Below are 21,309 nucleotides of genomic sequence, written 5' to 3'. Positions count from 1 at the left end.
TACTTTAGGGTTTTTTCATATATCTCTGAACTTTTATAAAACTAAAGTTTATAATCATCCCTTGTTATTTGTATCAGTCTCCAATTCATCATGTCTGATGATGATCTTTTCGATTTAGTATTTGATGATGATGATGATGGTGGTGGTGGTGGTGGTGGTGGTGGCAATGGTGGAAACAATATTGTTAATCAACATAAAACACAATCATCTGCAGCTGCTGTAAAGGCCCCTGCTTCAAGTCTTTTAAATCACAATCAACATAAATCACCAATCCCTCCACAACAACAACAAAAAGAAAGAATATCTACTTTATTGATAAACAAAAAGAATCAATCAACAACCATCCAACAATCAACAACACCAACAACAAATACCACTGAAATTCAAAAGAGACAACAACAACAACAAAGTCAACAAGAATACAGCCAATATACTAGTGATGAAATTCAAAACTTTCAACTCACGCAGCACTTGGAACGAAGGCAAGACCCAATTGTCCCAAAGGTAGGGCTTAACCAATCTATCAAAAATAATAATAATAATAATAACAATAATAATAACTCCAATGTTCGAAACTCCAATCAACAACAACCTCCACAACCCCTACAACAACAACAACAACAACAACAACAACAACAACAACAACAACAACAACAAAGACACCAACAACAAAGACAACAACAACAATCACAATCAGTTGAAGGGCCATCAATTGAAGAAATATCAGATGAAGATAGCAATACAGACAATTATGAATTAAATAGCAAGAAACGACAAAAGAATAATATCGGCAACAAATATTTGAATCAAAACTCTTCTTTTTCTTCTACTTCTACTTCTTCAACTTCATCATTTTCTACAACCAAAGACACTGAACAATATGATTTTATTCCATATCAGCCACCTCCAAGGCAACAACCACAACTACTTCGAAAGATACCAGGTCCAGCAGGAGACCTCCCTCCATTCCCCGACGATCAATCTGGAGGATCTCAAGCATTAAATGTTTTTATGAGCAAGCTTATTGGAAATCAATCGATGCACAACTCACGCGATTATGTGCCCAAGGCTGATTTTAGTGTTGGATGTTGGCCAAGCATGTTGAAACATGGCGGATTCCCTCCATTCAAATTATTCAACCAAAACTATAATACTCAACCCAACAACAACAACAACAACGATGGCACATCTACTACTACCACGACTACGTGGGGTGACTCAAAACCTCTAAAATATAATATTGGCCTTATACTTCGGGAGAGATACTGTAAAAAAGTATCGAGGCTAGTGGTTTTAATTCGATCGCTTGTGGCAACAGATTCAGACTATCAATTGACGGTAGCCGATCCAAGCGGAGAAATTAGAGCAATTATTCAAAAAAGTGTAATCAGTGAACACTACCCGGAAATGGCTGCCGGTTGGATTCTCGTTCTCAAAAAAGTCTCTATATTTGCTCTCTCTCCAACATCACACTATATCAATATTGTATTGCAAAATATAGATTTTATTTATTCCCCAAACGACGATGGCATCGATGAAGCAATAGACCAGTTCAAACAGCTGGTTGGTAATAATACCTATGACTATACATCAATATACAATTTGGCGAGTTCATCATCCACATCAACAACAACAAAACCAACACCAAGAAAATTATCGAAAATGGCTACACCAAATAATAATAATAATAATAATAATAACAAACCCTCTGTTCCAACAAAGAAGATTATCAACAACAAAACCACAAAGACCTCGGCAAATCAACCTAAAATGCAACCACCTGTGGCTTCAATGAAGGGTTTGTACCATCACTTGTCATCTCAATTATATAAAGTTACTAACATCCATTATTTTAATCAGCCAAACCAACTGCAACAAATTATTCACAAGGTCCTAATGATAGTAATATCCCGCAACAACCTATATCTCCTAAACCAAAAATAATTATACCTTCACCTCCAAACTATTTTGTTAGTTCAACACAACAACAACATCCACAACAACAAAATCAACAACAAAATCAACAACAAAATCAACAACAAAGACAACCACCTCAACAACAAAGACAACCACAACCACCTCCACAACAACAACAACAACAACAACAAAGGCAACCACTTCAATCACCTCAACAACCTCAACAACCTCAACAACCTCAACAACCTCAACAACAAAGACAACAACAACAACAACAACAACAACAACAACAACAACAACAACAACAACAACAATATGACGATGACTTTTCTGATGATTTATTTGATTTTGATGACATCCCATCACAAACCCCATTTCCAGGCGAGAACCAACCCCAAAGTACTTTGGGATCACAACAACCACCTCCACAACAACCAACAAAATCCCTTTTAAAACCAATTAGTCTCTCGTTATCCAAGAAACCTGCTATGGGATCCATACCAAATTACACAAAAAAGTAAAAAATCAAAAGAAGAAGTTCTTCTCTTCTTTTTTTCTCTTTCTTTAATATTCTTTCTTTGGAATTGATTTACATGTGTTGTGACCATTTCTTTTTATTTTTTCTTTCCATCCCCATCAGCAATATTGAAATCTGGCAGCTGATTTGAACATTGTGATAGTTTTTTCCAAATATCATAGTCCATTTTTACAACCGAATGTCTTTGAGTAGCTCTTCCTGTAGTATAATCTTTTTCCTCTGGGGGTTGTGCAGCTTCGATATTGAGAGCGCCTGTCTGTTGGTTTGGAACCAACTTTGCTTGGCCGTCTTTTAAAAGAAAAGAGAAATAAAACATATTTTCAACAGATCTTGCAAACGATGTCTTGTCTGTCACTACATCAATAAAGTCTGCTTGCTTCTTTTTCTCCAAATATCGTTTCATATTATGTACACGTTGACTGGTTGTTTCGTTTTGTTGATTTGCGCCCGCTGTATCTTGTACCTGCTCGGGGACAACCAGTTTTCCTACTTCATCTTTTCCACGTCGTTGGGGTTGCTTTCTAACCTTTTCCACCACCTCTATACTAATTGGACCATACATGAAATCAAAATCTGGTGTCTGATTGAATTGCTTTGCAACATTTGCTCCAAATCTTTTCCATCCTCTTTCTTGGACATCATCTGTTGACGATGAACGTCCTTTTTTTCTTTTCTTTTTGTTATTATTATTTTCATCATCGTCACCATCTTGTTGATCATCATCTTGTTGCTCTTCCTGCCCATCTTGATCAGATCCCAACTGAGAGAGTGTTGTATATAATCTATTGATAAAACCATTACTATCAAATGTACTAAAAGCTACTTTGAATCTTTGTGTCTTTTCATAGCCCAGTTGTGATGCCAAACTAAGAAATTCAGAATCCAACGCTGCCTCTCTAGGCATATTTACTTGAGAGTACAATTGTTCTCCCTTTTCAAGCATTTGTAATAATCCACCACTATCTGATTGTACTAAACTATCCTTGTTTTCTTTTTAAAGAAAGATATAAACATCATTAGTTAAATGGATATAGAGAGAGACAAATTGATGCATACTTTGTGTATCTTGAATGAGGACACGATAATCCTTACGGATTTGTCTTCGTTGTTGTTGTGTCTGTTTGGACATGTTGTTGTAGTTGTAGTTGATATCTATTCTATTTCTACTATTAGTCTTGTCTTATTCTATCGCTGTTTATATATTTATATAAATATATATTTATTTGTTTTTTTTTTTTGTATGGACATGTACTTCCCGCCTTCAGTGAGAGGTAAAAGCAATTTAAATTTCTAAACGAATAATTAATTAATTTTATATAGAGAGAAGAGAATGAATATCATCAATCATTTGGCACTATCACAGCTCCCATCTTCAAGAAAGGTATTATACCTATATCGAAGAGTATTTAGACTAGCAAATCAATGGGAAAAAGAATCAGAACGTGATTCTATAAGGTACCTAAAAACATTATCTTGACACCTGTTGTTGATCATATTGTTATAGCTAACAACAAACATCGGGTATCAATTATCATTGTTATTATTATCATTATATATCTATCTATAGAGATGAAGCAAGAGATAAATTCCACAAAAACATGTATGTAGAATCTGAAAAGGAAATAGATGAAAAGATTGAGGAAGCGAGATCAAGAATACTTTTGGCAGCACATTATAGGTAATGTTTGTTTTTTTTAGAAAGCAGAGCTTGATTATCTTACTTACACAATCACAATCACAACCAAAGGTTACAGTATCCCAAAAAAGTATATAATTTAAAGGGTCTAGACATAATGCCAAAACAAGAAGATCCAAACAATGAGAATAATATCCGATAAATAGACAACCCCCTCCCCCTTTGCAACATTTTATTACCGTTAGATAAATTAGTTAAAAATCTGTCTAAAAGGGGGGGGGTTCAAGCTTTGTCAACAAAAATGAATAATCATTGTTGACACTTGTACAATATTATACCAAAAAATTAAATAAAAAACATAATAGTTTTGTATATAGGTTTATAAGAAATGATAGCAATAGGAAAAGATACAAATTGTAATAGTGATTCTCACTCAAAACAACAAGATGAAACAACTATTGATATCAATATGACACAGAAAGAAATTCAAATGATTGTAAGTTTAAACAACTGCTGTGGAGTTTTCATTAGATCAAATTGATTCTCAAAGTTATTTCATTTAGCAAGAAACAATAATAAACAGAGATGGATGGAGAGCAGGAATGAAATATCTTTATGACTATAGTACTCTTTCAAGATATATTCAAGAGGAGAGACTACATTTGAATATCAACTATGAGCCATACCTCAATCATCAATATACAAATGTACCATTTCAAGTGACTATTAATTGTTCAAAACCTGAAATCATTTCTGTATGTCAATAACAGTATAATATAATATAATATAATATAAATATTTTTACTCTTATTAAATCTTTTTTATCTTCTCTACTTAGGGACAAACACCAAAAGAATCACATTACAACCAATTTGAAGGAAAATGTGTTATTTGTTATGAAAACATTGCATCAAAGAGCAGATCTGGTTTGAGAGCCTATGAATTTACATGTAATCAGTCTGGAGCTCAATTCTTTAGACAATTTCCACCATATCCCTATTTCAATGGACACAATGTTATCATTGATCGTAGACATGTCGATCAACATCTCACCATCGACACTATCAAAGAGCTTTTGGATATTTGTGAAACAATGCCAGGATACAAAGTGGCTTCAAACTCTGATAGAGACGGAACTGGTGCAACCAATCTCTTGCATAGACACTATCAGGCTGGAGACTATCATTTTGCAGTATTTTATGCTCAAACTAAAAAAGAATATCATCACAATGATTGTACTATTCGTTGGCTAAACTATCCATCTGCTTGTCTGCAAATTCGTGGTCTGCAAAGAGAGCAAGTAGAAAATACTTCCTTCAAACTATTCAATGCATGGAGAAATGGAGATTTTAGCCCTGCTCTACAACAACCTCTACAAACATGCTCCTTTATTGCAACGTTTGATGAGACGGAAAAGATGTTTCACTTTTTGATATTTGCAAGAAATGCCCAACAACCTAAATTCCTTACAAGACCATCCCTTCAATGTATCAAGAAAGAATTTGTTGGAATATTTGAAATGTGTGGTCGTGCTATTCTTCCAGGAAGATTAAAAGATCAACTCTCTCGATTGGAATCTATTTTAATTGACTTTGAGTCCAATTCAAACGATGATGCTCTAGATTATGGTAAAATAGTTTTAGATCAAGAACATGAAATATTTAGACAATGGATTAATGATTATTATGTTCAACTCAAAAATCTAACCACCACAACTCCAACAACAACAAAACAATTACTAATAGAAAGCATGAATCATACATTCATAGATATTTTACGTGATAATAGTCCAATTAAAGAAAATGATTTTGAAACTATTGATAAATGGATTGAAATCATGAAAAAAGATTTATAAATAAATAAAGATATCTTTTTCAATTTAAATTATTTTTATAGCTCCATTTATTTCCTCTACCTTTTGGATGGAGGAGTATTGGACTGCTGAATAGTGTTGTTGGGTTTTGAATCTTGAAAGGAATATTTTAATATCGCAGATTGGTCTTGACTTTTAATGGCAAATACAAAACAATAATGACCTTGAATTAAATACCATTCTTCAAATTCATCAAATATCTCTAATCTTTCAATTCTTTTAAAAAAGAAAAAAAATTACAACAAATTAATTAATTGTACGTGATATCAACCAAGGCTTTTTAATACTTACATTTTAATCTTTGATTTATCAATAAAATAATTATAAATGTCAACCATATCTAGTGCATCGGATCTATTCCACCCCAATTGCAAATATCTATTCTTCTGTGCTATAAGATCGGGGAATTGATAGATTGATTGCAGAGGACATCCTTTAGAGTTTATATTCTTTACCATCATTGATCCAAATTCATCAAAAGGCTTTATTTGTTCATAGGTAACAAAACAACTCTCTTTAAAATGATCAGATGCCCATTTAATAACTTTGTTTCCATTATCTGCTGTAATGTATATAATTACACATTCTGATAAAAATATTGTAGGTATACTAAATAATAAATGATAAATAATTGGTTTTGATTCATTACATAAAAGTGTAAAAAAAAGGATAACATACTTGTAATTGATACCAAGTGAATTGAATATTTCATCAAATGAAGAAATGTTACAAAGATCAATGGGAGAGACTCGATAATGAGGTGATATCATTCTATTATTCTCCCAATCAATCTTTACATTGTGTAAACCATTGGTTTGGGTTTGGTTCGTTGATGATGATGATGATGATGATGGTATTGGATCATTCCAATCACTGTCTACTAAATGACGCAACTCTTTGGTTGAATTTATAATCTTGAGTTTGTTTTGTATAACCTGTAAATAATCAACTTCAAAGAATGTTATTTCATGTTGTTGTTGTTGTTGTTGTTGTTTTAATCTAAAGAATAGTGTATCATATCCACAACCAAGATTAACTAATTGCAAACAAGAGGGGGAAGAAGAAGAAGAAGAGGAAGGGGTAGTATATACTTGAATGAATTGATTTAATAAAGCCTCTACAGTCTCTACTCTTGTAAAGAAACCTCTGTTGATTAAAGGTGCTCTACGAACAGGTGATTTAACAAAGTATTGTATAAAATCATCTTTCCAGTAACCAATCTTTACGGCAGACCTAGAAATAATAGATTATTAATAAATGATGAATGTTTGTTGTTGATCTTGTTGTTGTTGTTATTCTTTTACTCTTTGCATGATGCTGCATCATCATTTGTTCCTATGACTGATTCTTTATGATTGTCATTAACATTTTTATTGTTTGTTGCTGCTGCTGTTGTTCCTTTTGGTTTATAAAATGATGGTATTACAGGTTGTATTGGAGTAGCCATTGGATATATATATATATTCTAATATTAATCAAACGACTTATTGTTTCAACCTTTGGAACACACCAAAAATATTTAATTAAAATTAAAATGTTTTTTTTTGATCATCAAAAAGTGTTCACCAAATTCAATACTCATTTATTAGTATATTATTTGTAATACATAAAGATAAAATAATAATATTTAAAATAATAAATGATAAAATATCCCCAAACATTTAGAGATGAGACTGCTGTTGATAGTTACAAGAGATCTGATGGCACAACTCAACAAGTAGCTGACCCATACAGATGGTTAGAGAATCAAGATGATCCTAGAACTATTGTAAGTCATAATGAAACAATATTAATAATAATAATAATATGGATAATGGGTAATAATAATAATACAACTTGTTACCAATCTAATCTATTATTATTTAATATTTATTATATTTTTAAGAGTTGGGTAAAAGAACAAAATCAAGTGACAAGCAATTTTATCAATGAAAAGTTAACTGATCAACTCCACCAAGAATACATGTCAAGAGTAAACTATGAGAAATTTTCATGGTTTCGCCGTCGTGGATCAAGATTGTTCTTTGACAAGAACCCAGGTCTATTGAATCAAAGTATCATCTATTTCATAGATTTGGATGACAGCACTCAAACGGAACATGTTTTGATTGATCCCAACAGCTATGCCAAAGACGGTACATGGTCGCTCTCATCGATTCAAATATCAAATTCCGGTAAACTAGTTGCCTATGGTTACAGTCAGAGTGGTTCCGATTGGGTAAACTTTAAAGTCATTAGAATTAATGGATCAGAGATTGAACATTTATCCGACCATCTAGAATACAGCAAATTCTCGCATCCAGTTTGGGACCAAAACGAAACTGGATTCATTTATGGCAGATTCCCTCCACCTCCAACCACTACCACCACCACCACCACCACCACCACTGCCGATACTTTAGATAGCTCATTGGGTACTGAAAATGATGTCAACGAATACCAAAAACTATATTATCATAGACTTGGTACACAACAATCCCAAGATATACTCATCTATGAATCAAAGGAACACTCACAATACATGTTTTCTGTCGAGTTTACTACCGACTATAAGTATTTGGTAATATACACCTCTAGAGACTGTAATCCAGAGGTTAATCTCTCTGTCATTACCAATTGGGAGTCGGTCATCAACGACAAGACATCAACTAGCTTTGAAGAGATCAAATTGGTCACAGACTTTAATGCCTCTTACAATTTGATTCATAGCGTCGATGACATGTTCTACCTGACCACCAATCTCGATGCTCCATTGAATAGATTGATTTACTTTCAACTTCCAAAACAAAGTGGTCAACCACTCGAAATCAAATCATTAGTTGGTCAAGCCACCGATAATTTGGAATCAGTAACATCATCATCCAACAAATTCTATCTCTCCTACCTCAAGGATGTTCAAGATGTCATCAAGGTGTACGATATCAAAGGACAATACCTTTATGATATTGAACTACCTGGTCCAGGTTGTGTCTCTTCATTTGCTGCCAATCCATACCATACCCATATCTATTTCTCGTTTGCTTCATTTACCTATCCAAGTACTATATTTTATTTAAATACTATTGATGATAAAGTTAAACTTTTTAAAGAACCAACCGTTAGTAAGTAGTAAAATCAAATCTAAAAATTTAATATATTATTTTTATTAATTTATTTATTTGTATAGAAAACTTTAATTCAAATGATTATGTTTGTAAACAATTATTTTATAATTCAAAGGATGGTACAAGAGTACCAATGTTTGTGGTTCACAAGAAAGACTTTGCTCCAAAACAAAGTAAACCAGCACCTTTGATGTTGTATGGCTATGGTGGTTTTGAAATATCACTCTCTCCCTATTTTAGCCTTCAAAACATATTTTTTATCGATAAATTCGATGGTGTCTTTGTACAAGCAAATATTAGAGGTGGTGGAGAGTATGGAAAAGAATGGCACAAGAACGGTTCTCTCCACAATAAGCAAAATTGTTTTGACGATTTTATCTCTGCCGCTGAATATCTGATGGACCAAGGGTACACCACAAAAGACCTCATCACCATTAATGGTGGATCAAATGGTGGTCTATTAGTTGCTGCAACTACCAATCAAAGACCTGATCTTTTTAAAGGTAAAAAAAAAAAACAAACAAACTTTTAAATCTAAATATTTAAACTCTCTATATATTTACCTTTTTTTTTTCTTTTTTTTTTTAGTATCAATTGGAGAGGTAGGAGTTTATGATATGTTAAAATTCCATAAATTTACAGTTGGTTCTCATTGGTCAAGCGATTATGGATGCTCTGAAGATCCAAAAGATTTTGATGTGCTCTTTGGCTACTCACCAATTAATAATGTCAATTTAGATGCAGTAAAGAACAAAGGTATCACATACCCAGCAACACTTTTGCTCACTGGAGACCACGACGATCGTGTGGTTCCTTCTCACTCGTACAAATACATATCGCAGCTCCAATACCAGTTGGGAAACCTGACATCTCAAACCAACCCCTTGATTATCCTCATCGATCAAAAGACTGGACATGGAGCTGGAAAGCCTCTGACAGCCAGAGCGAGAGAATTTGCTTCCAAATTGGCCTTTATCTCTGAAAATATCCACCGAACCCCGTCACTCTAAAAAAACTATGACGATTTTGTTGTTGTCGTTATTATAATAATAATAATAAACGCAAGCGACAATCGATAAAGAGGGGGTGCCGCAACTTTCTGTACCTCAAAAAGTCTTTTTTTTTTTTTTTTTTTTTTTTTTTTTTCATTCTCTTGTCCAAAAAAATCGATTGACAAGCTACAACTCCTTTTGGAGGGGTGCCTTTGGCTTCAATTTTCGTTCAACTTTTTTTTTTAATTGGGTAGATACTTTTTTTTTTTGGGAAACATTGTTCCTTTTTAGCAAAATACACCCCCATCGATCATATTCGTGTTTTCTTTTTGGGGGGATGTTTCCTTTTATGTGGTCTCACACCAAATGAATATCAGCCCTCCTCTGTACGAGGACACAATCTCTTTAAAAAAAACATAAACCATGGATTATGTGATTCAATAATATCAACAAACAACAAAGCAGGTAGACTGAATCAACTCCCTACCCTTTCTCTCACTACTTTAAAAAAACCACTCTACTTTTTAATATATATATATATAAAACACAAATACAAATAATAATAATTTATTTTAGAAAGGTCCCTTCTATTGTGTTAGTAGTTGACACGAAATTTTGTTGGTTACCAAAAAAGAAAACTTAATTTCTCAACCCTAACCCTATATATTACTGCAGTACGAGCAAAGAAGAAAAAGTAGAGTAGTAGTAGTTATAAAGTAAAGGAAGAGTGATCTCACTTTATTTAGCATTGCTTTGTTTACCTCTCTTGTTGTTCACTGTTACAACTATTAGCAAACACAAAGTCTTATATTGACAATATGATTATTTATTGTAAACACTCACTCTCATCATCACCAGCATCATCATAACCCATTCTCCTCTCACTCTCAGTTCTCTCCTTTATATCTTACACATAATGATTCCAATGGATAATTCAGATACTATGATGACAATAGGTGGAGGATCTTCTTCTTCTCCTCCCACTACCTCTAGTACAAACGTATCAACTCAACAACAACAACCACCATCGCCCTTGACTTTTGGTGTTAAACCATTTAATAAAGACACACCAATATTATTGATTATCCACTCCTCCTATACCCCACACGATCAACAGCTTCAGATTCAACAATACAAACAACAACTATTGGAACAAAAGCAGCAACAACCACCATCATTTTCAAACAACAAAAAATCAAATGATCACCAACTCTATCAACAACAACAAAGCATCAATTCCAAAGATTCACCGATTTTGATTGGTGGTCGTGATACTTCGAGTGGAAGTAATACAGGAGGTGCTGCTATTGGTCGTGGTCCACTACCTAATAACGTACAATCACAATATCACCATTACTATGAGCAATCACAAGTAGGCAAATACAATCAATCATCGGATCCATCCTCTTTTACCCAGAGTCCCGATTCAAGTATCAACAACCCAAAGGGTAATTTTGTAAATATGAATCAAAACTATGTTTCAAACAATAATCAACCATCACAACAACAACAACAACAACAACAACAACAACAGTCAACACAACCACCATCATCAAATAATACACAAACCATTAGTATATATCTTCCACCAAAAAGAACAAATAGCCATTTTTATAATCCAAAAAAGTCATCAACTACTCCTCCATCACAAAATGCTGTTTGTCGATTACCAGAATGCATTGTTTGTCAAAAAGGTCCACCAAAGAGCTTTGAGAAAGGAACACCCATCTGGTAAGATAGATTGCATTTTTGATTGATTCAATTAAAGTTCTAGAAATGATTTTAATAACTTATTTCTTTTTTTTTTTTTTTGTAGGGCTCAAATTTTACATGTTGTATTATTTGCATTGACCGATTCTTCCTCTAAAACAGCATTGCAAAAATCACCACCTGCACTTGGTGGTGGTGGCACTGGCAATAATCAAAATAGAGATTCAATAGTCAATAGTGGAAAAAAATATTTCCATCTAAGAGATGATATTTACGATTTTATTAATATTCATTGGGATGTTATTTGCAGGAGAGAAAGTAGGTAGAAACAAAATAACAATTGTTCAAAGGTCAAAGTTAACAATAGCTTTTTTTTTTTTTACCATAGGAATTCCACATTGGAAACATACAATTGGTATGACTCTTAGCCATTATAGCAACCTCTTCCAAAATGGGTATCATATCTTTCAAAACACTGGATATTGGTGTTTAAAGGATGATATACCAAATCCTTATGAAAATGAGGACTTTATGGATGGAATGAGAAAGAGAAAGTTTTCTTTAAAAACAACTTCCAATTATACTTCACAAAATCAAAGTCAAAATCAAACCTCATCTCCATCATTGACTTCTTCTTCTTCCTCTTTAAATACTAGTAGCAATTCGGTAAATAATAATAATAATAATAACAATAATAATAATAATAATAATAATAATAATAATAATAATAATAATAATAATAATAATAGTAATGTTGAGAACCAACAAAGTGCTAGTAGTTCAGTCAATCAGGGTGGAGATGCTTTAACACCTGATGTGCATTACCATCAACCTACAAAACGATTTAACTCTTCCCCAGCAACCAATTCTCCTTCTTTGTCCTCTTATCAAATATCTGGTAAGTTTATTCTGCACTACAAATATATATAAATATATTTTCTAACATTTGTTAAATTTTTAAAATATTATATCTAGATAAAAATCTACTTGTTCAAACTCCACTCCCACCCTTAAATAATAACAATCCAATTAATTTGGTTGGACCACCAAGCGAACCCTTGCAACCAGAAAATGTTGATACACCCCCTCCACCTTTTGCAATCGATACAATGGTTGGATTTAAATCGATGAAACAGGAATTTGAAAGTGTTAAAAAAGAGGCAGATGACTTGCAATCGACTATTGACGCTCTCAAAAAGAAATAATTTCATTTCCCAATTTATAACCAATGGTGATTCTTTCTTTCCATCATTGAAAAATACTCTTTGATTTAAATAATGTGTCCATAATTTTTAATAAAATATATATGCACCTAAATCGGTTTAATTACAATTGTACCAAAATATTTTAAAGATTTATTAAACAACCACATTTGGATTAACTTGGACAACTCTTTCATCAGGGTCTGTATTGCCTTGAAGGACAACAATAGATCCATCGTTTATCATTTTGTTGATGATTAATCTTGCCAATTGTCTTTCTTTATCGACTTCATCCTCTGAGATGATATTGGTTTCAAGTTGATCTTTGACATACCAATCGAGCAAGTCTTTTAATTTCATTTGGCCATCTGTTCTTCTAAGAATGTGCAATTGGAAAAGTTTGCAAATTCGGAAATAATCGTCAGCTGTAATGCGTGCTTTTTGTTTTGTTGTTGTTGATTTCTTTAAATTCTTTTTCTTTTGGTTATTATTATTACTGTCATTGTCGTTTGTATCTTGGCTCATACTAACTGGTTCATCATCTTCATCTCTTCTCTTTCTTTTTATGTTGTTGTTGTTGTTGTTAACGTCGGTGATGCTATTATGGTTTTCCATTTCATTGTCAGATAATTCCAAATCATCTGTTTGAACGTGTATGATTGATTTTTTTAACAATCTAAAAGCCTCTTCCACATAACGAGGTACAACTTGGTTGTCAAGATGCAATCTTGCCATTGCCTCTGATAATCTGATCATTGACTCTAATTGTCTGACTGTTATACGATAAGCTGTTTTTCCACCATAACTTGTATCGTTTTGACGCAACATTGAGTAATATTTTTCAAATAGGGATGTGCTCTCTTGTGAGATCATTGGTTTGAATAATCGAGCATATTTGATATAGTTTTGGATGTCCTTGGGTTCGAATAGAGCTGTTAACGATTTCTCCTTCTTTTGATGTACAGATACAATATGCTTTGCAATCTTTCTATCCAATTCTTTATCACATTCATCCAATACAACAAAAAATAAATCAAATCTTGACATTAAAGGTGATCCAATATTTAAATTTGCCTTAAAAAAAAAAAAAAAAAAAAAGAATAAGAAGAAGAATTATTATTATTTCTATTATTTTGTTTTTTTTGTTTACCTTTAGAGATTTTGATTTATCATATCTTCCACCTATAGGATTTGCAGCTGCTAAAATACTTGCACGGGCGTTTAGAGTTGCATGGATACCAGCCTTTGCAATTGAAATAGTTTGTTGTTCCATTGCTTCGTGAATTGCAACTTGATCGGATGGTTCCATTTTATCAAATTCATCAATGCAACATATACCATTATCGGCCAACATCAAAGCACCAGCTTCGATATTAAAATCACCAGTATCTGGATCCTTTACAACGGTTGCAGTCAAACCAGCGGCAGAGGAAGCTTTTCCAGATGTGTAAACGGTACGTGGCATAAATGAAACGAGATACTTTAGGAACTGACTTTTAGAGGTTGAGGGGTCGCCAACTATACAAACATTAATGTCACCTCTGAGTCTAATTCTTTCTGGTGTTTTTTTATGTACACCACCAAACATCATTAACAAGACACCACGCTTAATCTCTTCATGACCAAAAATGGATGGTGCAATTGAATTGACCAACGTTTTGTAGAGCTTTTTGGTTTTTGATATTTTGAGAACTGCCTCTCTCTCTTTGTCCGAGAGGAGTTTAAGAAAATCTTCTGGTGAATTGATTTCTTCGTCTTCTTGATCCTCTGTTGATGCCTTTGTGTTGATAGATTGCTCACTTGCAGATGAGGTACCTTCCAAAGATGATTTACTTTCAATAGATCTAACAGTCGAAGAGAAGAAACACAATTTGTAGTTCATCTCTCTGACACCTAGATCCTTTAGGCCACCAACGCCACCAAAATCATCCTTTCCAGCACCTTCACCAACAGAGTTGGGAACACCTTTGATGATAGATGCACTCTGTCCAATATTCATTCGTGATACATCTGGGATAACCATTAAAGTGCCAGTGAATTGACATCTATCACCGGCACGAGCAACCTCTACAGCATCACCACGTAAAATGATATCTATCGATCTTGGCATACTACCCGAAGGAATTTCTCCACTATTTTCTTGAATACGAACTTTCTGCCAATCAACAAAAATTGAATCATCCAAATTGATTTGCCAACGCCTTGCATTGTGGCAAAGAGGATTTAAACACTTTGAAGGTTCAGTATATTTGAATTGTTGATGAATTTTACTTGAAGGGTTGGAGCAATCCATACAAGAAAATGATCCAATTAAAAGTTCTGGTCTAATTTCACTTGTTCTTGTAACAGTTCCTGTAATCGTACATAGTCTACCTATTCTTGATGTTCTTAGTTCTCTTATCCTATAATTAAATAAATAAATAAATAAATAAATAATTAATTAATTATTAGCAATGTTTTTAAACAATAATAATAATAATAATAATAATAATAATAATAATAATAGTTAGTCTACATACTTTAATTCTTCAGATACATTGTAGAAACAAATAAAAAATGGTCTTTCTGCTTCTTTGTTTTGTGACAAATTAACAAAATACTCTGGCATTACATCCTTTGCCACGAGCAATAGAGATTTTCGAAGTGGTTGTTCGACTCTGTGATATTGATCTTGAATTGCTCTTGCCAATGTCTTGTTGAATTGTTGTACATGAACAAAGTTTACATTTAAACTTGATTCATTGTTCTTTAGCATTGTATTTATCTTTTTTTGATAATAGGAAGAGATCTTGTCTTGGTTCAATCCAAACCCCATTTGTTGTTCTTGATCAGCTCTTTTATTATCATTATCATTATCATTGTTGTTGTTTGACTTGGGAAGATCAAATTGATTCAAAAATAATACAAAGTTGGCATAGACAGATTCTGCTATTTCATCTATAACTTTGGGTTGTGTTTCGTTCAAAGCATGTGCACCACCATAATTACTTGTTGTATTTGATGATTTGAGTTGTGTCTGTTGTTGTTGTTGTTGCTGTTGCTGCTGCTGTTGTTGCTGCTGCTGTTGACCAATTTGTGGTAATACCATGAAGTACTTTTCTCTCTTTTTTGGTATGTAACATACACAAAACCTTGATGGTCGAGAAATCTATGTTTGTTTGGCATTAATTTCCCTCCAAAAAAATATGTCGTAATATTGTTTCAAAAAATTCCCTCCAAAAATATTTTAAAAATGAGTGTTTATTTTCTGAGGGGGTTTTGAAAATTTTTGGTTGAGAGTGTCGCGTCGTCGTGAGGATTATTAATCTATTTATTTGTAAAACCAATAAACCAAAAAAAATAAAAGAAATCAAAACCTTTTGGGTTGCGTGGTGAAGATGTGTTGGGGTTAATGCAGCACGTAATATGCTGCTACTTGGTATTTTTAAAGTTTGGAAAAATGGTCACCGTCCGTTAAGATATGGAAAAACAAATTAATTGCCAGGGTACAAACCGAGGCATCAACACAATTTGGGCTCTTAAAGGTATGATTATTATTATTATATTATTTATTTCATTTTTTGATCATACTAACTCTCTTTTTTTTTCAAATCTCTTTTGTAAAAATTTTTTCTCCTCATTTTGAATAAAGGCTCAAATAGACTTTTAGTTCTTTTTAATAATATTATTATTATTATTAAAACAATTTCAAACTTTGAAACACTTTCAGTTTATTATTAATACCTCGCTAGTTTAGTTTTTTGATTTTTTGATTGGTTGTTGTTGCTTTGACTCTGATCCGTTTGGTCTCTTTGGTTGTTGTTGTTGTGGCTTTTGTTGTTGTTGTTGCTTTGGTTGTTGTTGTTGTTGTTGTTGTGGTTGCTTTGGGGCAGCAGCAGAAGGGTTGGCAGCTTGCTTCTTTGATGGTTGTTGTTGTGGTTGCTTTGGCTTGGCAACAGACTTGTCTGGAATTTCAGTGATTTTAGCGGTTGGTTTCTTGTTGTTACCGTTGACCTTTAAAGCTGGAATATCTTCATCTTCGTCGTCGTCGTCGTCACTGTCTTCCATGTCTTCACTGTCTTCTTCACCAAACATACCACAGTCTTGGTGTTCACAGTCTTCATCGTCGCAATGTGGCATATCATCTTCATCGTCAGAGGCCATCATGATACCAGAGACACAGATATGAGTTGGACACTTATCATCACCTTCCAATTTAATAGAGGCTTGGAGAGAACTATCAAAAACGAGGTTGACATTTACTTGTTCGATCTTGTCGGCAACCAAAGTGGCAATGGTAACCTTTTCGATGATTTCTTCATTTCCAGTCTCTGGATCTTCTTCAATCAAATGAGCAACCAACCAACATTTACCAGTTCCCTTTGATTCACGTGAAATGACAACCTATAAATATAAATAATATTAAAAGTAATTTGATGATTTTGTGTTTAGTATGAAAAAACAACGTGACCACTCACTACTAACTACTCCTCTCTCTCTCTCTTATTTGATAGTTACGTTTGTAAGATTAAAAGTCATACCTTCATCGAGGATGAGGTCAAGGCTTTCGTCTTTTGTGATTGTGGCTCCAAAGAATGACATTTTGTTGTTTTAAATATTAGTATAATATAAATTTAGATTATAATAATAAAAAAAAAAATGAGGCTTTGTAGAGAATGTGAGACATGAAAAAAAAAAACGAACGAAAACAAATAAATTATATCATTCGGTCGGCGGCAACCGAAATTTCGTTAAGATACCTCAAAAATGGAAGTTCGCAACGATAACAAATATCTATTAAAATCTTTTTTTTTATTTTTTTATTGGTGAAGTCTTTTCATTTATGTCCTATCATCTTATAATTACTCAAGCAACAAGACGAAAGATAGAGAGAAAGAGAGAGAGATAGATATAGAGAGATGTTATCATATTGGGAAAAAGAATCATTATTGAAATATGATTACATTGTAGTTGGAGGTGGAATTGTTGGATTATCTAGTAGCGTTAGTATCAAAGAGCTCAATGCACATGCATCTGTATTGATATTGGAAAGAGAAGTAATACCAACAGGTGCTAGCACTAAAAATGCTGGTTTTGCAACTTGTGGTAGTCTAACTGAACTATTGGATGACCTCAAAACAATGTCAAAAGAGACGGTTATCAATCTTGTAAAGACTAGAAGAGAAGGTTTGAAACTACTAAGAGACAGATTGGGCGACGATAATATTGGTTACAAAGATAATGGTTCCTATGAACTCATATCTAAAGATCAACTATGGGCATTACCTCATCTTCAATCTATCAATGACATGCTAAGACCTGTATTGGGTGGTGACGCTTTCACATTGTGTAGCCAACAAGATCTCATCAATAGTCAATTCAACAGAGATTATGCTCTCCATCTGATTAAAAATAATTATGAAGCAGAGATTAATACTGGTATGATGATGAAGGCTTATTGTCGTTATGCTCAACAACTTGGTGTAGAAATTAAAAATGCTCCCGTCATTTCATTTTTTGATCAACAACAACAACAACAACAACAACAACAACAACAAACTCAACAACAAGATTACAATGTAAGGGTTATGGTAAAGAATAATACTTTGGGTGAAAATATAGAGTTTATTTGCAAGAAATTGGTCATTTGTACAAATGCTTTCACAAATGAAGTTCTCGTTCTTGATAATAATCAAAATAATCAAAATAATAAGGAAGATGTAATTCCAGGTAGAGGACAAGTAATTTATGCAAGCAACATTCAAGGTGGTGTACCATTTAAAGGTATCTATCATTTTGATGAAGGATATTATTACTTTAGAGAATTAGATGGTGGCATTTTATTTGGTGGAGGTAGAAACTTGGATGTACAAGGTGAAATGTCGACAGCCTTTAAGAGCAACAAAAAGATTTTAGATAGTTTGGAAGATTATCTTTCAAAAGTTATCATTCCCAATCGATCTTTTACTATTGAATATCAATGGGCTGGTATTATGGCTTTTGGTAAAGACAAGAAACCAATCATTAAAAATTATTCACCAAATATTTATCTTGCCGTTAGAATGGGTGGAATGGGTGTTGCAATTGGTAGTTTGGTTGGTAAACAAGTGGCATCAATGATGTTGCCAACAACCAATAATAATAATAATAATAATAATAATAATAATAATAATAACAACAACAATCAGAGAAGAGTACATTTTAAATCTTCTCTATAGAGAGAGAGAATAAAGAATAATTTTTTGATTTAATATAATCAATTGTCTTCATAACAACAATCTTTATTTTCAATTGGTGTTTCACAAGGACCTAAACGCATTTTTTTCATCTTTACAGCAATTTCAAATAGATAATCATAACATTCACACATTGTTTTTGCTTGAATCCAATCCTTTCCCCATACATATAGACCATGTCTTCTAACGAGTACTGCCGATGCATTTGGATAGGCATCCATTGCACGAGCCATACGATCTTTAAGATCTCTTTCGTGTGGTGTATTTTCAATGATTGGTACCACCAATCGATCTTGATATTGTAGATACTTTGCATTGACTCCATGTCCAGATACTATGCCTTTGATCATCTCTTGGTGTGATATTTCAAATTCGGTACCAGTATACAATAGTGTTGCCATGACTGCATGTTTTGAATGTGTATGAATGACTGCACCAGCACCTCTCATTTTGTAGGCATTAAAGAATAGTGGAGTACATTGACTTGGTCTTAATCCTTTTGTTGGTGATGGACAACTAATCTCATTCTCTTGTTCATCCATTACAAATATATCATCTCCTTGAATTCTCTCTTTTTGTACTCCTGATGCTGCTATATAAATCTCTTTTCTATAGACAATGTCATAATAGAGTAGAGTTAGATTTCATGATTAATGAGTGATTACTTTCTTGTTGTATAAAAGTAAGTATATATTATATATTATATTATATTATATTTACCCATGTTTAATGCTAATACCACCACCTGTACCTGTGACCCAACCTAGATGATAGAATTGTTGACATAGTTGTGGTATTAATGTTCTAGGATGTTCAATGTCATTACGTGCATCAATAGAGGGTACAATAGTAGTCATTGTATTGATTAGTTTAAACAAGCAATGATGGTCGACTATATCTAAAAAATGACCTTTTTCGAACAACTTTACACAAATTAAAGATATTTAAAATAAAAGCTCAAATGATTAACAACGATTGTAACTCTTTATAGTTGCAAGACAACTATTACAAATATTAGATCAATTGCAACAAGATTAATATGACCCAACTTGAGTCATCATAAAAGGAATAGGTATTCTAATATTATTCCTTTGTTTATATATTTTTTGATCCTTTCTTGTTATATTGCATCATCACAAGGTATGTTATATTATTATTAGAAGCATCATCAATCGATCAATCAAAGAGAACTACCACCAATTGATTCAATCAATTATTGTCTTTCTTTTGCTATATATATTTTTATATTTAGTCTATTGGTTCAAGATTGATTGGAATTTAAAAGCTACGATTGTTGGTCACGATTCACCAAATGATCGAACCTACTTTTACTTTAAGTATTATATGAACTCTAATAGTTCATACTCTGAGAAACATGACTACCAAGACTATCATGCCACTCGATCTACATTTGCCATTTCATCTGGTTTTTTGGTACTATCTGCAGTAACATCGATCATTGTTTGTCTGGTACATGCAACCGTTTTGTTTGGATTCAAGAAATCATCTTCACTACTTTCACGATCTTCCAGATTATTGTCCATTATTTCATTGGCTTCCATCGTCACTTCTACTATTTATTTTACCAATATAATGACTTCTCTTTCTAATGTATGTAGATAGAGATTATATTTGGTTTAAACATCCCAATATTAATAGTCATTCTCTCTTTCTCTCTCTCTCTCTCTCTCTCTTTGTTTAGGACTGTAAAAATGATCAATCATCATCATCTAATAATAATAGCTCTGATTCCGATGATGGACAATTATATATCTTTTGTGATTTATTGGACCAGACAAAGTTTATCAAATCCACAAAAACAACCAAATCAACTTCTGTTTGGGGTCCGTATACAGGATGGGTGAGTATACCAGTAGTAATAGTAGTAGGATTGATCATCACCATATGTAGACTAACATTATATTATCAAAGATTCTTTGTCTTGTTAGTTCAATATTAAATTTAATTGGTTGTATTTCTATATTTTTTGTTACTTTTAGATCTAAAAGAAAAGAGAAAAAGATGAATGATCAATACTATTTGTTGCATACTACTCCAATGACTTATTAATATGATGTCCCTAACCAACCAACCGTATCATAAAATTGTAAAAATATATATA

At 32.9% G+C, this 21,309-nt stretch overlaps 12 protein-coding genes across 12 annotated transcripts; 6 read left to right on the top strand and 6 right to left on the bottom strand.

The window, feature by feature from the left end:
* Positions 1–90: 90 nt before the first annotated feature.
* Positions 91–2,438, top strand: DFA_06613 (uncharacterized protein; the record flags this gene model as incomplete). Its single annotated transcript, XM_004362257.1, has 2 exons — positions 91–1,798; positions 1,861–2,438. 2 exons carry the CDS (start codon positions 91–93, stop codon positions 2,436–2,438), a joined length of 2,286 nt encoding a protein of 761 aa, XP_004362314.1.
* Positions 2,439–2,531: 93 nt separating this feature from the next.
* DFA_06612 (uncharacterized protein) lies at positions 2,532–3,584 on the bottom strand (the record flags this gene model as incomplete). The annotated part of the gene is made up of 2 exons (XM_004362256.1): positions 2,532–3,445; positions 3,512–3,584. The coding sequence occupies 2 exons, from the start codon at positions 3,582–3,584 to the stop codon at positions 2,532–2,534; spliced, it is 987 nt and encodes a 328-aa protein (XP_004362313.1).
* A 201-nt stretch (positions 3,585–3,785) lies between these two features.
* Positions 3,786–5,946, top strand: DFA_06611 (uncharacterized protein; the record flags this gene model as incomplete). The annotated part of the gene is made up of 6 exons (XM_004362255.1): positions 3,786–3,910; positions 4,023–4,059; positions 4,154–4,221; positions 4,515–4,587; positions 4,655–4,846; positions 4,930–5,946. 6 exons carry the CDS (start codon positions 3,786–3,788, stop codon positions 5,944–5,946), a joined length of 1,512 nt encoding a protein of 503 aa, XP_004362312.1.
* A 127-nt stretch (positions 5,947–6,073) lies between these two features.
* Positions 6,074–7,411, bottom strand: DFA_06610 (leucine carboxyl methyltransferase; the record flags this gene model as incomplete). The annotated part of the gene is made up of 5 exons (XM_004362254.1): positions 6,074–6,091; positions 6,114–6,180; positions 6,256–6,573; positions 6,643–7,197; positions 7,269–7,411. 5 exons carry the CDS (start codon positions 7,409–7,411, stop codon positions 6,074–6,076), a joined length of 1,101 nt encoding a protein of 366 aa, XP_004362311.1.
* Positions 7,412–7,603: 192 nt separating this feature from the next.
* dpoA (prolyl oligopeptidase) lies at positions 7,604–10,703 on the top strand (the record flags this gene model as incomplete). The annotated part of the gene is made up of 5 exons (XM_004362253.1): positions 7,604–7,732; positions 7,850–9,065; positions 9,131–9,571; positions 9,657–9,891; positions 10,637–10,703. 5 exons carry the CDS (start codon positions 7,604–7,606, stop codon positions 10,701–10,703), a joined length of 2,088 nt encoding a protein of 695 aa, XP_004362310.1.
* A 273-nt stretch (positions 10,704–10,976) lies between these two features.
* On the top strand, positions 10,977–12,975 carry DFA_06608 (uncharacterized protein; the record flags this gene model as incomplete). The annotated part of the gene is made up of 4 exons (XM_004362252.1): positions 10,977–11,791; positions 11,877–12,088; positions 12,159–12,668; positions 12,746–12,975. The coding sequence occupies 4 exons, from the start codon at positions 10,977–10,979 to the stop codon at positions 12,973–12,975; spliced, it is 1,767 nt and encodes a 588-aa protein (XP_004362309.1).
* A 153-nt stretch (positions 12,976–13,128) lies between these two features.
* On the bottom strand, positions 13,129–16,060 carry mcm6 (MCM family protein; the record flags this gene model as incomplete). Its single annotated transcript, XM_004362251.1, has 3 exons — positions 13,129–14,046; positions 14,123–15,374; positions 15,492–16,060. 3 exons carry the CDS (start codon positions 16,058–16,060, stop codon positions 13,129–13,131), a joined length of 2,739 nt encoding a protein of 912 aa, XP_004362308.1.
* A 644-nt stretch (positions 16,061–16,704) lies between these two features.
* On the bottom strand, positions 16,705–17,553 carry hspC (heat shock protein; the record flags this gene model as incomplete). Its single annotated transcript, XM_004362250.1, has 2 exons — positions 16,705–17,355; positions 17,470–17,553. The coding sequence occupies 2 exons, from the start codon at positions 17,551–17,553 to the stop codon at positions 16,705–16,707; spliced, it is 735 nt and encodes a 244-aa protein (XP_004362307.1).
* A 317-nt stretch (positions 17,554–17,870) lies between these two features.
* On the top strand, positions 17,871–19,169 carry DFA_06605 (uncharacterized protein; the record flags this gene model as incomplete). The annotated part of the gene is made up of 1 exon (XM_004362249.1): positions 17,871–19,169. The coding sequence occupies one exon, from the start codon at positions 17,871–17,873 to the stop codon at positions 19,167–19,169; it is 1,299 nt and encodes a 432-aa protein (XP_004362306.1).
* An 81-nt stretch (positions 19,170–19,250) lies between these two features.
* Positions 19,251–20,044, bottom strand: DFA_06604 (class II aldolase/adducin; the record flags this gene model as incomplete). The annotated part of the gene is made up of 3 exons (XM_004362248.1): positions 19,251–19,260; positions 19,320–19,796; positions 19,908–20,044. The coding sequence occupies 3 exons, from the start codon at positions 20,042–20,044 to the stop codon at positions 19,251–19,253; spliced, it is 624 nt and encodes a 207-aa protein (XP_004362305.1).
* A 100-nt stretch (positions 20,045–20,144) lies between these two features.
* DFA_06603 (uncharacterized protein) lies at positions 20,145–20,731 on the bottom strand (the record flags this gene model as incomplete). The annotated part of the gene is made up of 2 exons (XM_004362247.1): positions 20,145–20,189; positions 20,597–20,731. The coding sequence occupies 2 exons, from the start codon at positions 20,729–20,731 to the stop codon at positions 20,145–20,147; spliced, it is 180 nt and encodes a 59-aa protein (XP_004362304.1).
* A 49-nt stretch (positions 20,732–20,780) lies between these two features.
* Positions 20,781–21,257, top strand: DFA_06602 (uncharacterized protein; the record flags this gene model as incomplete). Its single annotated transcript, XM_004362246.1, has 3 exons — positions 20,781–20,798; positions 20,890–21,035; positions 21,188–21,257. 3 exons carry the CDS (start codon positions 20,781–20,783, stop codon positions 21,255–21,257), a joined length of 234 nt encoding a protein of 77 aa, XP_004362303.1.
* Between the last annotated feature and the right edge of the window lie 52 nt (positions 21,258–21,309).

Source organism: Cavenderia fasciculata, assembly GCF_000203815.1.
Source record: "Cavenderia fasciculata unplaced genomic scaffold Scf_Dfasci-G-p-12c09.r1-3, whole genome shotgun sequence".
Classification (NCBI taxonomy): Eukaryota; Evosea; class Eumycetozoa; order Acytosteliales; family Cavenderiaceae; genus Cavenderia; species Cavenderia fasciculata.
Note: the sequence above shows the minus strand (reverse complement) of the source record. Positions and strands in the feature narration are given on the sequence as shown.